The 14,962-nt window shown below is 46.0% G+C and overlaps 2 protein-coding genes across 3 annotated transcripts; both read left to right on the forward strand.

Annotated features, from left to right (window-relative positions):
- The first annotated feature begins 742 nt into the window (after positions 1 to 742).
- LOC115198831 (phytanoyl-CoA dioxygenase, peroxisomal) lies at positions 743 to 7,795 on the forward strand. Of its 2 annotated transcripts, none has more exons than XM_029761154.1 (8): positions 743 to 910; positions 1,232 to 1,289; positions 1,519 to 1,629; positions 2,323 to 2,491; positions 6,341 to 6,522; positions 6,607 to 6,754; positions 6,857 to 6,988; positions 7,096 to 7,795. In XM_029761154.1, the coding sequence occupies exons 1-7, from the start codon at positions 796 to 798 to the stop codon at positions 6,986 to 6,988; spliced, it is 915 nt and encodes a 304-aa protein (XP_029617014.1). In that variant the 5' UTR covers positions 743 to 795; the 3' UTR covers positions 7,096 to 7,795. The 2 variants fall into 2 exon arrangements, with proteins under 2 accessions (XP_029617014.1, XP_029617015.1); XM_029761155.1 differs by having other exon boundaries at positions 749 to 910; positions 1,232 to 1,284.
- A 3,553-nt stretch (positions 7,796 to 11,348) lies between these two features.
- Positions 11,349 to 14,925, forward strand: LOC115198832 (unique cartilage matrix-associated protein). The gene is made up of 5 exons (XM_029761156.1): positions 11,349 to 11,478; positions 11,694 to 11,759; positions 11,848 to 11,943; positions 13,883 to 13,981; positions 14,355 to 14,925. The coding sequence occupies exons 1-5, from the start codon at positions 11,421 to 11,423 to the stop codon at positions 14,441 to 14,443; spliced, it is 408 nt and encodes a 135-aa protein (XP_029617016.1). The 5' UTR covers positions 11,349 to 11,420; the 3' UTR covers positions 14,444 to 14,925.
- Positions 14,926 to 14,962: the final 37 nt, after the last annotated feature.

Here is a 14,962-nt window from a genome sequence, read left to right on the forward strand (position 1 = left end):
CGGACGGGATTGAGGAGTGGTATTTAGTGTTTTGTGTCCAATTATTTGTTTGCTTGTTTGTTGTTGTTGTTGACCATGACTGAAATGAGCTCTGAGGCCAGGCTGAAATGAGGGGAAGCTTCCATTAATAGTGTGTGTTTTTTGTGTTTGGTTTTACTATCCTTGTGCGGACCAAATGGGTTACAATTAGGGTTAGGTTTAGGGGTTTTAGGGTTAAGGTAAGGGTTAGATGTAAGGGAAAATAGCATATTGAATGGGACTCAATTGTTTTTACCCCACAAAAGTAAAACAAAGTGTGTGTGTGTGTGTGTGCGCGCGCATGTGTCAATGTCCTTCTCTATCATGTTTAAGGTAAGACCCAGATGCAGACTGTGTCGAAGTAACAATGTTTATTACAACAACAGGGGCAAAGGTACAGGATGGCAGGCAGGGTCAGGTCAGGCAGAGGTCGGTAATTCAGAGTAGTTGGGCAAAGGTACAGGACAGCAGGCAGGCTCAGGGTCAGGGCAGGAAGAAGGGTCAAAACCGGGAAAAACTAGAAAACAGGAACCAAGACAGGAGCAAGGGGAAACGCTAGAAGGTTCTACGAACGAAACAAACTGGCAACAGACAAACTGAGAACACAGGTATAAATACACAGGGGATAATGGGGAAGATGGGTGACACCTGGAGGGGGGTGGAGACAAGCACAAAGACAGGTGAAACAGATCAGGGCGTGACATTCTCACTTGTGAACTTTGACCTAGTTGGAGAGTAGCCTACACCAGCAGCATAGGTCTACATAACAGTGGGCATATGACTGTCAGTGCATCGAAAGGAATACAGAAAAAACATATATTCTTGCAAAATGTCTCGAGCGGCAGACAGACTGAAAGTGATGGTGAATCATCTAGATCGACCTTCTTTTGTTGTATCCTTTTCAACTGTTTTACTGTAATTGTCAGGCTTTTTCAGAGCAAACTGAACATTGGGAGTGGAACTATAACATTGCAAAATGTGTTTATTTTCTGTAAATGTGTTTATTTATCCATATAAGACTACACTATGTTATAGCCTATGAATGCGTAAAAGGCCCGCGTGTATAGTCTAACTATTAGGCTATAGGTATTCACAAGTTCATTTGTTGTTATAATTAACGGTATAACATAGCTTACATAAATGTGTAATAGCTACAAATAACAATTTTGTAATAAGAAATAATTCATATATGGCCTTAATTCATTGCATAAAGCAAGCATCTACCTCTGGCCAAAACGTTGCCTACTATCAACTACAGGCAGTGAGGTACAGTAAGTGGCACATCAATCTCCTATTTGGCCTGTTTTTGACTATGTCAATGGCCTTATATTAGGACAGTCTAAAAGTACAGGTACTGACCCTTGCCCTACTTACTGTGCACATTACACAATGCTGAGATCCTCTCAGTAGTTCATTCATCTTTGAGTTACCATCACTCTGTATCTAAACACATGAGTCTAATAAGCGTTTATCACACTGTCATTCACTTGCTGTATCCAGGTATTTCTTTGACAATGATCTGCTGAGCACTGAGCAGAGAATCTCCTATGAGGAGGATGGCTTCCTCCTTATCAAGGGCCTGGTGTATGGGGAGCACATTGACAGATTCAGGTAAGACCACAACACCATGAGAGAGACAACAGAAAAGGTGTCACGCCCTGACCTTAGAGAGACGTTTATTTTCCTCTAGTTTGGTTAGGTCAGGGTGTGATGTGGGGTGGGCAATCTAGTTGGGCTATTTCTTTGTGTTGAGCCGAGTATGGTTCCTAATCAGAGGCAGCTGTCTATCGTTGTCTCTGATTAGGAATCATACTTAGGCAGCCCTTTTGTCCACTTTTAGTTGTGGGATCTTGTTTTTGTGTAGCTGCCTGTGAGCAGCCCAGAACGGTACGTTTTGTTTTCTTCTGTATTGTTTTTGGTGAGTTTCTTATTTATTAAACATGTGGAACTCTAAGTACGCTGCGCCTTGGTCTACTCATTTTGACGAGCGTGACAAAAGGTCTCAGATGTGACTGAAAGGATAACACTAGATAAACAAAAAACAGGTGTCTAATGTAGAATGCTCAATGATAAAAGTAGAAAGACCACAGAAGAGAAAAATGCCTGAAGATCACTTCACTTGTCTCCACCAGCGCTTCAATATGTCCCCTGTCTTTGGCCCCACATGCAGCATGGTTCACCGGCAAAACACTAGAACACTGCTCCTCTGTACCAGAGACACATGGCTTTACCAGCTGGGCTTAATTAGTGATGCTACACTGAACAAGGACTGAATTTGTGTGTGTGTGTGCGTGTGTGTGGCAGGGCGGCGTTTGAGCAGATATTCCATTGGGAGGTGCAGGTCCCGGGGCTGGTGGTGATGAGGGACGTGTCCATCGCCAAGTCAGAGTTCATCCCTGACCAGAAGGCCATCTCCAAGCTGCAGGACTTCCAGGAAGAGCCTGAGTTATTCCGCTACTGTAGCATGCCTCAGGTACACACACTGCATGGACACACACACACACAGACCCACGCACGCGGACTGCATCAAGATCTCATAGTTTCCCTTTGAAATTCGACGTATTTTGGATTAACATCTATTTTTGATGAATGAATTATTCATTGCGGCTTGCTAGAGCATTGGGAACTGCTGTAGAGCAGTGGTCTGAGCAGCGCCTTTTGTCTCCGAGCATCACAAGTTTGTGCCGGGCAATCGTTTTTATTTTTCTTGGTAAGCGCCGAGGAAGGCATACATATGTTCTTGGGACCTTTTCAAACGTCCGAAGTCTATTTCTAGTGATCAGGCTGACAAGGACGCATTCTCTCTCTCTCTCTCTCTCTCTCTCTCTCTCTCTCTCTCTCTTGCTCTCTCGCTCTCTCTCTCCAGTTTTTTTTTATTTCACTTGTCTTTCTCAGATCCTGAATTCAAATCAAAGTTTATTTGTCACGTGCGCAGAATACAAGCCCTTAACCAACAGTGCAGTTTTTAAGTAAAAAAAAATAGGTATTAGGTAAACAATAGATAATAAAAACAGTAAAGAAAATAACGATAGCGAGGCTATATACAGGTGGTACCTGTACAGAGTCAATGTGCGGGTGCACCTGTTAGTCGGGCTATTTGAGGTAATATGTACATGTAGGATTAGTTAAAGTGACTTTGCAAAGATGATAAACAGAGAGTAGCAGCAGGGTAAAAGAGGGGTTGGCGGGACACAATGCGTAGTCCGGGTAGCCATTTGATTAGCTGTTCAGGAGTCTTATGGCTTGGTGGTAAAAGATGTTGAGAAGCCATTTGGTCCTAGACTTGACGCTCCGGTACCTCTTGCCATGTGGTAGCAGAGAGAACAGTCTATGACTGAGGTGGCTGGAGTCTTTGACAATTTTGAGGGCCTTCCTCTGACACCGCCTGGTATAGAGGTCCTGGATGGCAGGCAGCTTAGCCCCAGTGATGTTCGGTGCCGTACGCATTACCCTCTGTTGTGCCTTGCAGTCGAAGGCTAAGCAGTTGCCGTACCAGGCAGTGATGCAACCGGTCAGGATGCTCTCGATGTTGCAGCTGTAGAACCTTTTGAGGATCTGAGGACCCATGCCAAATCTTTTCAGTCTCCTGAAGGGGAATAGGCTTTGTCGTGCCCTCTTCACGACTGTCTTGGTGTGTTTGTACCATTCCAGCTTGTTGGTGATGTGGACGCCAAGGAACTTGAAGCTCTCAACCTGCTCCACTACAGCCCTGTCGATGAGAATGGGGGTGTGCTCGGTCCTCCTTTTCCTGTAGTCCACAACCATCTCCTTAGTCTTAGTTACGTTGAGGGATAAGTTGTTTTTCTGGCACCACCCTGCCAGGTCTCTGACCTCATCCCTATAGGCTGTCTCGTTGTCAGTGATCAGTCGTGTCATCTGCAAACTTAATGATGGTGTTGGAGCCGTGCCTGGCCATGCAGTCATGGGTAAACAGGGAGTACAGGAGTGGACTGTACACGCACCCTTGAGTGGCTCTAGTGTTGAGGATCAGCGTGACAGATGTGTTGTTACCTGCCCTTACCACCTGGGGGCGGCCTGTCAGGAAGTCCAGGATAAGTTGCAAAGGGAGGTGTTTAGTCCCAGGATCCTTAGCTTATTGATGAGCTTTGAGGGCACTATGGTGTTGAATGCTGAGCTGTAGTCAATGCATAGCATTCTCGCATAGGTGTTCCTTTTGTCCAGGTGGGAAAGGGCAGTGTGGAGTGCAATAGAGATTGTATCATCTGTGGATCTATTTGAGTGGTATGCAAATTGGAGTGGGTCTAGGGTTTCTGGGATAATGGTGTTAATGTGAGCCATGACCAGCCTTTCACAGCACTTCATGGCTACAGACGTGAGTGCTATGGGTCTGTAGTCATTTAGGCAGGTTACCTTAGTGTTCTTGGGCACAGGGACTATGGTGGTCTGCTTGAAACACGTTGGTATTACAGCCTCAATCAGTGACATGTTGAAAATGTCAGTGAAGACACTTGCCAGTTGGTCAGCACATGCCTGGAGCACCCGTCCAGGTAATCCGTCTGGCCCAGCGGCCTTGTGAATGTTGACCTGTTTAAAGGTCTCACTGACGTCGGCTACGGAGAGCGTGATCACACAGTCGCCCAGAACAGATGATGCTCTCATGCAAGCCTCAGTGTTGCTTGCCTCGATGCGAGCATAGAAGTGATTTATCTCGTCTGGTAGGCTCGTGTCACTGGGCAGCTCGCAGCTGTGCTTCCCTTTGTAGTCTGTAATAGTTTGCAGGCCCTGCCACATCCGACGAGCGTCGGAGCCGGTTAAATTTTAGTCCTGTATTGGCGCTTTGCCTGTTTGATGGTTTGTTGGAGGGCGTAGCAGGATGTCTTATGAGCGTCCGGGTTAGAGTTCCGCTCCTTGAAGGCAGCAGCTCTACCCTTTAGCTCAGTGAGAATGTTGCCTGTAATCCATGACTTCTGGTTGGGGTATGTACGTACAGTCACTGTGGGGATGACTTCATCGATGCACTTATTGATGAAGCCAGTGACTGATGTGGTGTACTCCTCAATGCCATCGGAAGAATCCAGGAACATAATCCAGTCTGTGATAGCAAAACAGTCCTGTAGTTTAGCATCTGCATCATCTGACCACTTCTTTATTGACCGAGAAACCTGTGCTTCCTGCTTTAGTTTTTGCTCGTAAGCAGGAATCAGGAGGATGGAATTATGGTCAGATTTGCCAAATGGGGGGCGGGGGAGAGTTTTGTATGCATCTCTGTGTGTGGTGTAAAGGTGGTCTAGTTTTTTTCTCTCTGGTTGCATATTTAACATGCTGATAGAAATTAGGTAAGACTGATTTCAGTTTTCCTTCATTAAAGTCCCCGGCCAGTAGGAGTGCCACCTCTGGGTGGGAGTTTTCCTGTTTGCTTATTTCCTTATACAGCTGACCAAGTGCGGTCTTAGTGGTGGTAAATAAACATCCACAAAAAATATAGATGAAAACTCTCTTGGCAAATAGTGTGGTCTACAGCTTATCATGAGATACTCTACTTCAGGCGAGTAAAATCTAGAGACTTCCTTAAATTTCGTGCACCAGCTGTTGTTTACAAATATACACAGACTGCACCCCCTCGTCTTACCGTGCTGTTCTATCTAGCCGGTGCAGCTGAATGTTATCCATGTCATCACTCAGCCACGATTCAGTGAAACATAAGATATTACAGTTTTTGATGTCCCGTTGGTAGGATATTCGTGATCGTACCTCCTCTAATTTATTGTCCAATGATTGTACGTTGGAAAGTAAGATTGATGGTAAAGGCAGATTTCCCACTCACCGTCGGCGGATCCTTACAAGGCACCCCGCCCTGTGTCCTCTATACCTGCGTCTCTTTCTCCTGCCAATGACAGGGATGTTGGCCATGTCGGGTGTCTGAAGTACATCCTGTGCATCCTGCTTTTTGAAGAAAAAATCATTGGCTAATCCAAGGTGAGTGATCGCTGTCCTGATATCCAGAAGCTCTTTTTGCCATAAGATACGGTGGCAGAAACATTATGTACAAAATAAGTTACAAATAGCACGAAAAAAAACACATAATAGCACAATTGGTTAGGCGCCCGTAAAACTGCTGCCATTTCTTCCGGCACCATCTGAGCACTATTATGTCGAGTGTTTCGCTGGTCCAACATCATGGCCATGCACACCATGCTGATCAACAAGCCCCCAGACATAGGTCTAACCTCTAACCCCTGACCCTCAACCCCTAACACTGACCCTTATCCAGAAAGACACATAGACACACACCTTCTAGAGAGTGAAAACAGGGAGCCTGTCTATTTAATGTATGTTTATTTGTGTGTGTGATCTATCTCAGGTAATAAGGCATCTCGTCACTCCATGCACCAGGACCTGCATTATTTTCCAGTCTGTCCGGCGGACCGTATTGTGTTTTCCTGGACCACCATGGAGAAGGTTCACCGCCAGAACGTCTCTCTCATGGTCCTTCCTGGTTCTCACCATGGCACCCTCAAAGAACACGACTACCCAGAGTGGGAGGTAGTACACACACAGCTGCATCCTCAGCAAGCATGACTACCCCCACTAGATCTTGTGACGTCACTTCCCTTTCCTCTTCCTCAGGGCGGGATCAATAAAATGTACCACGGTGTCCGTGACTACGACCCCAATCATCCCAGGGTGCACCTGGATATGGAGAAAGGAGACAGTGTGCTTCTACACTCTATTGCTCCACAGATCTGAAATGAACCAAACGCAGGGCTTCCGCAAGGTAACACACTCACCGCTGAAAAACACTCTGGAAGCCATATATACCTAACCATTCTAGGATCCCTAAATCATGGAAGTGTGTGTTTTGTGTGTGTGGGTGTAGGCCATCTCCTGCCACTATGCCAGAGCTAACTGCTACTACATTGACGTGAGGGGAACCACCCAGGAGAACATAGGGCAGGAGGTGTGCGAGATCACAGCAAGGAAATATGCTGTCGATGATGTCGCATTTTAGGTACATCACATCTCTGCAGGAGTCATTCAGTATACACCAAACACATTGTTAATAAACTGTGTGTAACAGTGTGCTGTGTCTAACACAGTCTGTTGCGTGTGTTATAGGATACCTGGGCTGTAAGGGGCCGTCTGGTGCAAGGGGATAGGACCGATCTGTGAGAGAGCCCACCCACCGCAGTGTGACAGTCACTCACCACTAACAACCTGCCAATCAATGGAGATTGAAAAAAGTTGACATATCCACCAGCCAATAAACTGAGTCTCAGTGACGGGAGTAATTTATTCATTGGGTGAGAGAGAGTGTCCAAGAGTCCAGTCAGGGATGTTTTCTGGGTGTGTTCAACATATTAAAGTAAATGGATGTTAATTGCACAGTTAAGCATTGGTTGAAGTAATCATTTTCTTCCTAACAATAAAGCACTTTGAGTGAGAGGAGCAGAGGTAGAATGTGTGAGAGAGAGTGTGATAGACTGGGAGAAAGGGAGTGTGTATGAGAGAGTTGAGTGGATCAAGGTGAATAGCAGGCTATTGCTGCTATGAATATGAGTGTTTTAGTACACTTTGGAAACCAGGTACTCAAGGTGTCGCTTTGTAGACCAGTCCGCCATGAAATAACAGTAACCTTGATGCCTCAATATAACAGAATCCTAGTTGTATTTTACATCACCGCCTTAACAATCAAATCTATGCTACTTTTAATGAGTTTGTAATGAGTACTTGTGTTTAAAAATGGTTTGAAAATTAGTTTATGTGATTTCCTTTCGTTACTGTTGATGTAACTGACAATAAACAGACTCAGAATCAATTGCTTCACTCGCTTTGTCATCTGTTCCTTGGAGTTCTAGTGAGGATGGTGAGATACTCTTTTGGTTTCCTCACTCCTTTGTGCCACATCCCAGACGCGCACACACCACCTCGGAGACCATTCTTGGTCCCCTAAATCTGTGTTTTACCTAAACCTTCCCCTTCCCCCTCGACCCAATCTGCTTTCCAGACACACTCCCAGCCAGCTCCTCCCCCCAGCCCCAGGCCTCATGAATATTCAGAGGCTAAAGCTCTGTGAAATCTCCATCACCGTGGAGACACGAACAATCCCAGTGTCCCACCTTGTCCCAGATCCAGACACAGTGTTGGGGGGTGGTAGAGTTCTTAGAATAGTGGGGGGTGGGGGGGATGGGACAAAAAGGACAATTTAAAGTCAGAGAAAGAGCATTACAATTAAGATGGATAGCATCCAAGTCCAATTTCCATATACAGCACCAGTCTGGATACCAGGCAAGTGACAGGATCTACGTATGTGTGAAGGAAAGAGAGTGTCTGTGTGTGAGGCGAGCGTTTCCCCTGTTTTCAAACCGAGGCTGAGATGTTTCCTGACTAGGGCTGGTACCTCTCCTGTGGAACCAAAGAAAACACCTAAGGGCTGCGTGTGTGTGTGCCGTGCCACGCGCGTCTGTGTGTCATGGAAAGGAGAACAGCCATTCCATTCAGAGTAAAGAAGAAACCCTTAAGTCTACCAGTTAATCACAGACACCATACATGAAATCCTACCAACCATACACATGTAATTCAGTGTCAAAATCAATACCCACAAACCTCATACTCTTTTCATGATCACACACACACACACACACACACACACACACACACACACACACACACACACACACACACACACACACAGGTCTCTAAGGCACTCATTCACTCAGAAAAACAGAAGCCAAGGACAGACTCCTCTGCCCAGTTTCCTACTGAGAGAATCTTAAAGAGAGCTCTTCTTGATTTTTCCAGTACACAGACACCTGCATGTGTTTATGTAAATGCATAAACAGTCCTCAAGGTGGGGTCCTCGAGTTACTGCGTTAGTAAACTGCATGATGTCTTTTGCAGTATTTGTGGAGGTGGTCTGGCTGTTTGTCATTATTGTGTTTACATAGATACTGAAGGTAGATTCCTTTTAGAGGAAAGAAGAAAAAAAGCTGAACTTCACCTTGAAGCTTGAATATGAAACAGTAAAAATGTAATCAGCTCTTACCCCTCAGGAGACTGAAAAGATTTGGCCCTCAGATCCCTAAAAGGTTCTACAGCTGCACCATTGAGAGCATCTTGACTGGCTGCATCACCACTTCCCCACATGGAAAAGATATAGAAGAATTTAACGAGATTCTTATCTGTTCTACCTGGAACTTGTCAGTAATACATATGGCAGCAAATACACAAAATCTGACTTCTATGGGTGGTTAACATTTAGACAACAGAAATGTTGCATGTTTTATATAAAAAAACATAGAAGAGAAATGTAAGCTAAGCCTTCTAAGATCTCACATATATGGGACATTCACATTTCAAAGCACTTGGATAACACTGTCTGACGTCATTAAGGCATGTAATGTAACACTAGTTGAAAAGGAGGAGAGGAGGAGAGGAGGAGGAAGAGAGGAGGAGGAGGGGCAGGAGAGGAGAGAAGAGGAGGAAGATGAGAGAAGGAGGACATGAGGAGATGAAGAGGAGGGCGAGAAGGAGGAAGAGGAGAGGAGAGGAGAAAAACAGGAGGAAGAGGAGAGAAGGACAGGAGGAGGGTGTGGAGGAGGAGGAGCAGGAGAAGAGAAGAGGAGGAGAGGAGAGAAGAAATACAGGGGAAGGATGATGCGGAGGAGAAGGAGGAAAGAGAGAGGAAGAGGAAGAGGAGGGGAAGGATGAGAGAAGGAGGATAGAAGGGGATGAGGAGAGAAGAGAAGAGAAGGAGGACAGGGAAAGGATGAGGAGGAGGAGAGGGAGAGGAGGAGAAAGAGGAAGGGAATGATGAGAGGAGGAGAGAAGAGGAGGAGGAGGAGAGGAGAGAAGAGGAGGAGGACAGGGAAAGGAGGGAGAGAGGAGGAAGAAGGGGAGGAGGAAGGACTTTGATAGCAGCAGTGAATCTATTTCGTTATTAAGTGGAGACATCTCAACAATCATTCTCACGATAGCACATTTAGTTTGCCTGCTTGCCAATCATACCTATGTGTGTGTGTGTGTGTGTGTATGTGTGTGAGAGAGGTACAACAAAAACACTCACCTTCTCCTATGCAACACACTCACTGCAAGGGTCACACACCATCACACACCTGGGGTGAAAGGTCATAAACCAGGTATGAAAAAAAGGAAAGTAGATCATAAACAGGTTGACAGGGAAGGAACTGCACTAACTGATGCTGGAATTACATTGATCCTTTTTCAAACGTACCATTTGTGTGTGAATAAGTTGTGTGAGTTCATACGAGGGTAATGTCAGTGGAGGCTGCTGAGGGGAAGACGGCTCATAATAATGTCTGGAACGGAGCGAATGGAATGGCATCAACCACCTGGAAACCATGTGTTTGATGTATATGATACCATTCCACTGATTCCGCTCCAGTCATTATCACAAGCCCGTCCTCCCCAATGAAGGTGCCACCAACTTCCTGTGGAGGGTATAGTACATTGTTTGTAACTTATGAGAGCTGTGCCTGTCGGGGCAATGCACAGTACTGAGATCATCCATACCAGAGTGGCTAATGGGCTCTGCTGCTTTGCATATGCCCTGGTCTGGCAAGGCTGGCATGCATCAACACGAAACACACACACCTGCTTCTCCTCAGGGGGAAAACATATGCATCCACACACACAATACAACAGATGGACACACACAGCAAGTTAACACACAGACAAACACATTTTAATCCCCATCTGTTAAGAGTCTCCTGGTCTACAAGTCTTCCAAGCAGCGAAAACATCAGAGTTGAAAACACAAAACACACTCTACACATGTACAAACTGAGGGATACAAAAGCAGCTTTGACATCTCCAGCGAGACCCTAGTCACTGATTGGACAGTGATGAAAGATGTGTCCTCATTGGCCTGAACTGGCCTCAGATCAGTAACCCGGAGCAGACCACACACACACTATCCTCCTCCACTCCCTGTGCTGTGTGTGGCTCCTATACTGTCATTTAGATCAGTGACACCCTTATGATTTGTGAGGTGTAATGAACGTTGATCTCTGCCTCTGCTCCTTCTCACTCGCTCTCTCCTTCTCCTATACGCCCCTTTCTCTCATCCTTCTATCCTATCTCTCCTTCATCCCTCTCTTCTGAGTGAAACATTTTGTTTGGAAGTTCAAGTGATCCTTAAAGTGCCTCGCACTCATTGCACTCTGCGGATTTTTCTCGTGCGTTCTTAAGTGTCTCTCACTAACGACAACACAGATTCTGTCTCAGGTTATATTTCATGCCCCCCCCTCCTCACCCCTCCTCTGGGCGAATGAAATTCCAGCTGTCCCCCCTCCCCCAAAACTCCCTCTCTTTCTCTTCACACCCACTCTCTCCATCCCTCCCCTCTAACTCCCTCGCCTCTCCCCCTCTCTCTCAGTTCATAACTTGACTGTTCGCAGCGCTGCTTCACTGTATTCTTCATCATGTCCTGGACTCATCTGGTCTTTCTTTCTCTGCTCGCCACCCTCCTCATCCTCACACGTAAGTACCACGATGGGGGGGTTGACATGCTGGGGGGGGGGTCAAGGAAGGGTGTGGTAGAGGAGGTGGAGGGTGACTTTTTAAAGTTTTTTTATGGCGAAGGTATGATGTTTTCAGACCTTTTCTGAAAGGTGCATGTGCAGAATTTCTAGAAAGAGGCCTTGCTGATCAGCTCAAGTGTAAAATTGACAAAAACCTCTCTCTGTCTTTCCCAGTCTCCCCCGGGGTGCGGAGTGCATCGGTGACAGATGGAAGAGAGGGAAAAGCTGCAGAGCCCAAAGGTGAATGTCATTTATTCTATTCCCCCTCCCCAACCCGAGTGACCCCAATGACCCTCTTTGACCCTTACCTGCTACCCTCTGCCCCCAGGGTCAGCGCGACGAGTCTTCATGCCCGAGGCGGATGCAGCAAACTTCTTCAAAAAGCGTAGTCGGCGCTCGGCCAAACATGAGGCGGAGGTCCTCGGTGAGGCTGTTTACCATCACTATGGGGCGTTACCATGGAGCCAGGGCAGGGGCAGGACAGGGGGCATGAGGGTTGATGATGGTAGTGTTTGCATGTAGTTGAAGTTGCTGGTGGCACTATGGACAGTTTGTTTTGGGAGGTTTACAGCACTCTGTAGAGGCTGGTGGTGTGTGTGTGTGTGGGTGTGTGTACTCAAAGTCTATTAATTTGATGGTCTGTGGATTAAAATGTTGGGTGGTGTGGTTTGAGGTCATGGCTGTGAACTCGGAGGTCAGACTAAAGACTCCAAATCTCCCACAGGTGAATCGCTAGCAGCTGCTCCAGAAGCTTAAAAGCATTTGAATCCATCTGTTTCACACACACACACACACACACACACACACACACACACACACACACACACACACAACACACACACACACACACACACACACACACACACACACACACACACACACACACACACACACACACACACACACACACACACACAGGCTGGAGGCAGCAAAAGGAGTCACAGGGTAATATGGAGCAGCCTCTCTCCTTCTCTCTCTCTCTCTGTCCCAGTCCCAGAGACAGATAGGCTGTCGTCTGCTCCAGCTCCCTGTCAGTGCACCTCTCTGGGCCACCGGTCAGATTCCTGGAAAGTTTTAGTTACAAAATACTGTTTATATCGCCTGCCAACCAGTCACTGAGGCGCTGGGTGTGCACGAGAGAGAAGGGGGAGAAGTGTGTGTGTGCGAGTGCATGAATGTGTGTGTCTGTGTGTATACGACTTTGTCGTGACCGTGTTAGGGGAGTGATGCGCAGGTAGCAGGGAAGGCACTGCAGGACCTGAGATAGGAATGTGTGGACCAATTAAACATTATAGTGCGGAGTGAGAGAGACAACAAGAGGAAATGAGAGAGAGAAAAGAAAGAGAAGAAACCTGAGGAGGATAATGGAAAGATCTGTTAACTTGGCCATTGGGTTTAGGTAAGACACGTGAGCAGGTCTGCAGCCACGACGACAGAGAGACAGAGAGAGGGAGAGAAAGAGAGATTTGTGACCTGTTGCCACAGGAAAAGGGCAACGAGTGAAGAACAAACACCATTGTAAATACAACCCATATTTATGTTTATTTATTTTCCATATTTTCACATCATTATAACACTGTACATAGCCATAATATGACATTTGAAATGTGTCTATCCCTTTGAAAATTGTGAGTGTAATGTTTAGTGTTCATTTTTTATTGTTTATTTCACTTTCTTTGGCAATGTAAACATATGTTTCCCATGCCAATAAATCCCTTTGAATTGAATTTAATCAGACAGAGAGAGAGAGATAGCAAACCCAACCAGTAAGCCTAGTACCTGAGAAAGTTTCCTTTCCGCAAAGCCTCATTCCACCGAGCCGTTTTGTAAGAAACAACCTACTATTCAGAGTATGTGTGTTCTTGTTGTGTGTGTGTACTGAAAATGTTGTGATGTCACCTTAAAACTTCTATGAGTACCCCAATGAGGGCTAGTGTCCAATATATACAGTACCGGCCTGTGTGTGTTTGCGATGTGTGCGTGTGTGTGTGTGTGTGTGTGTGTGTGTGTGTGTGTGTGTGTGTGTGTGTGTGTGTGTGTGTGTGTGTGTGTGTGTGTGTGTGTGTGTGTGTGTGTGTGTGTGTGTGTGTGTGTGTGTGTGTGTGTGTGTGTGTGAAAGCAACAGGTACAGTATCTCTCCCAAAAACTGTATGATAGAGTTGGACTGCCTGCAGTGTGTGACGTGAGGAAAGTGTGAGGTGAGGACAGGTTGGAAGTTTGGCGCCAAACATCTTCGAGGTTCATGACGTAACTAAGACAACACATCTCACTCTACCTCACTAACCATAACACCTTCTTCCATCTCTCCTTGTTTCCCTCTCTTTCCCCCTCCTCCACTCCTCCCTCCCTCCCTCCCTCCGTAGCTGAGCAGAGGGTACGTCTGTCAGCTGATGAGAGGAGGAGGGAGTACTACGACGAACAGAGGGACGAGTTTGAGAACTATGTGGAAGAGGAGCGCGATGGTAAGACCGACTAACTCTGTTCCAAAGATGAGGTTCAAAACCATAAGTGCCCATTTGGTTAAACTCAGACCTCTCAGTGGTAAACGCCACAGCTTGATTTATCTGCAGTAATCACAGAGTCTAATCAAAGTAATCACACAGTGTGCTGCACTGAACACTTTGACCACACGTCTGTGTAGGGATGTGTTGGGTTTGTGGTAGTTCTCGTGCCTATTGTGTTTCTGGAAAGCGTTTTCTCCCACATAAGTAAACCAAAGTGTTTCACATGAAGGACAGAAATACACTTTCTTAGTCCTCCGCGTTCTACACTCTGCAGGTTGCCACCAACAAAAAACCCTCAACTCTCTTTCCCTTCTGCTCTCTCCATCCACAGAGCAGGATGAGAGGACACGGGAGAAGACAGAGCAGTGGCGTGAGTTCCACTATGATGGACTCTACCCCCGTTATCCCCGCGGTTGGTGAGCATGCTCCATAGGCCAAGGAGATCAGAACATAGTGCACCAGCCTGTGATTGGCAGGACCCTGTGTCAATTAAGACACCTAGCCTATCAGACGGACATAACAAGAGCATGGGAGGTGGCCAAAACATCACTCACCTAGGAGTAAAAAGGTTTAAGTACAAAACGATTAAACTCAATCATTTGAAATGGTAATATTATGTAGATAAACCTCCGTTTTGTAACGTTTATATTAAAGACTTTGGGTGTGGCAGGTCAAGTTCAAAAAAGGAGGCTGTCGTGATTGGTTGTGTGTTTCTATGCATGCTTATTTCAATCTCTATCTTTGTGCATGTATCTGTGTGAGGTAGTGTTCGGTGTGGTCCGTGTGTCTTTCACATCTGTCTGTGTATCAAACTGTGGCCTTTTCTGTACTGTAATTACAAATATGAAACCTGTACTGTAATTCAGAACCACAGACACCAATAAAGACAATACTAAAATGTACTGCTGTGAAAAAATACACTTTTTTTGGCATATATAG

Source organism: Salmo trutta, chromosome 8 (assembly GCF_901001165.1).
Source record: "Salmo trutta chromosome 8, fSalTru1.1, whole genome shotgun sequence".
Classification (NCBI taxonomy): domain Eukaryota; kingdom Metazoa; phylum Chordata; class Actinopteri; order Salmoniformes; family Salmonidae; genus Salmo; species Salmo trutta.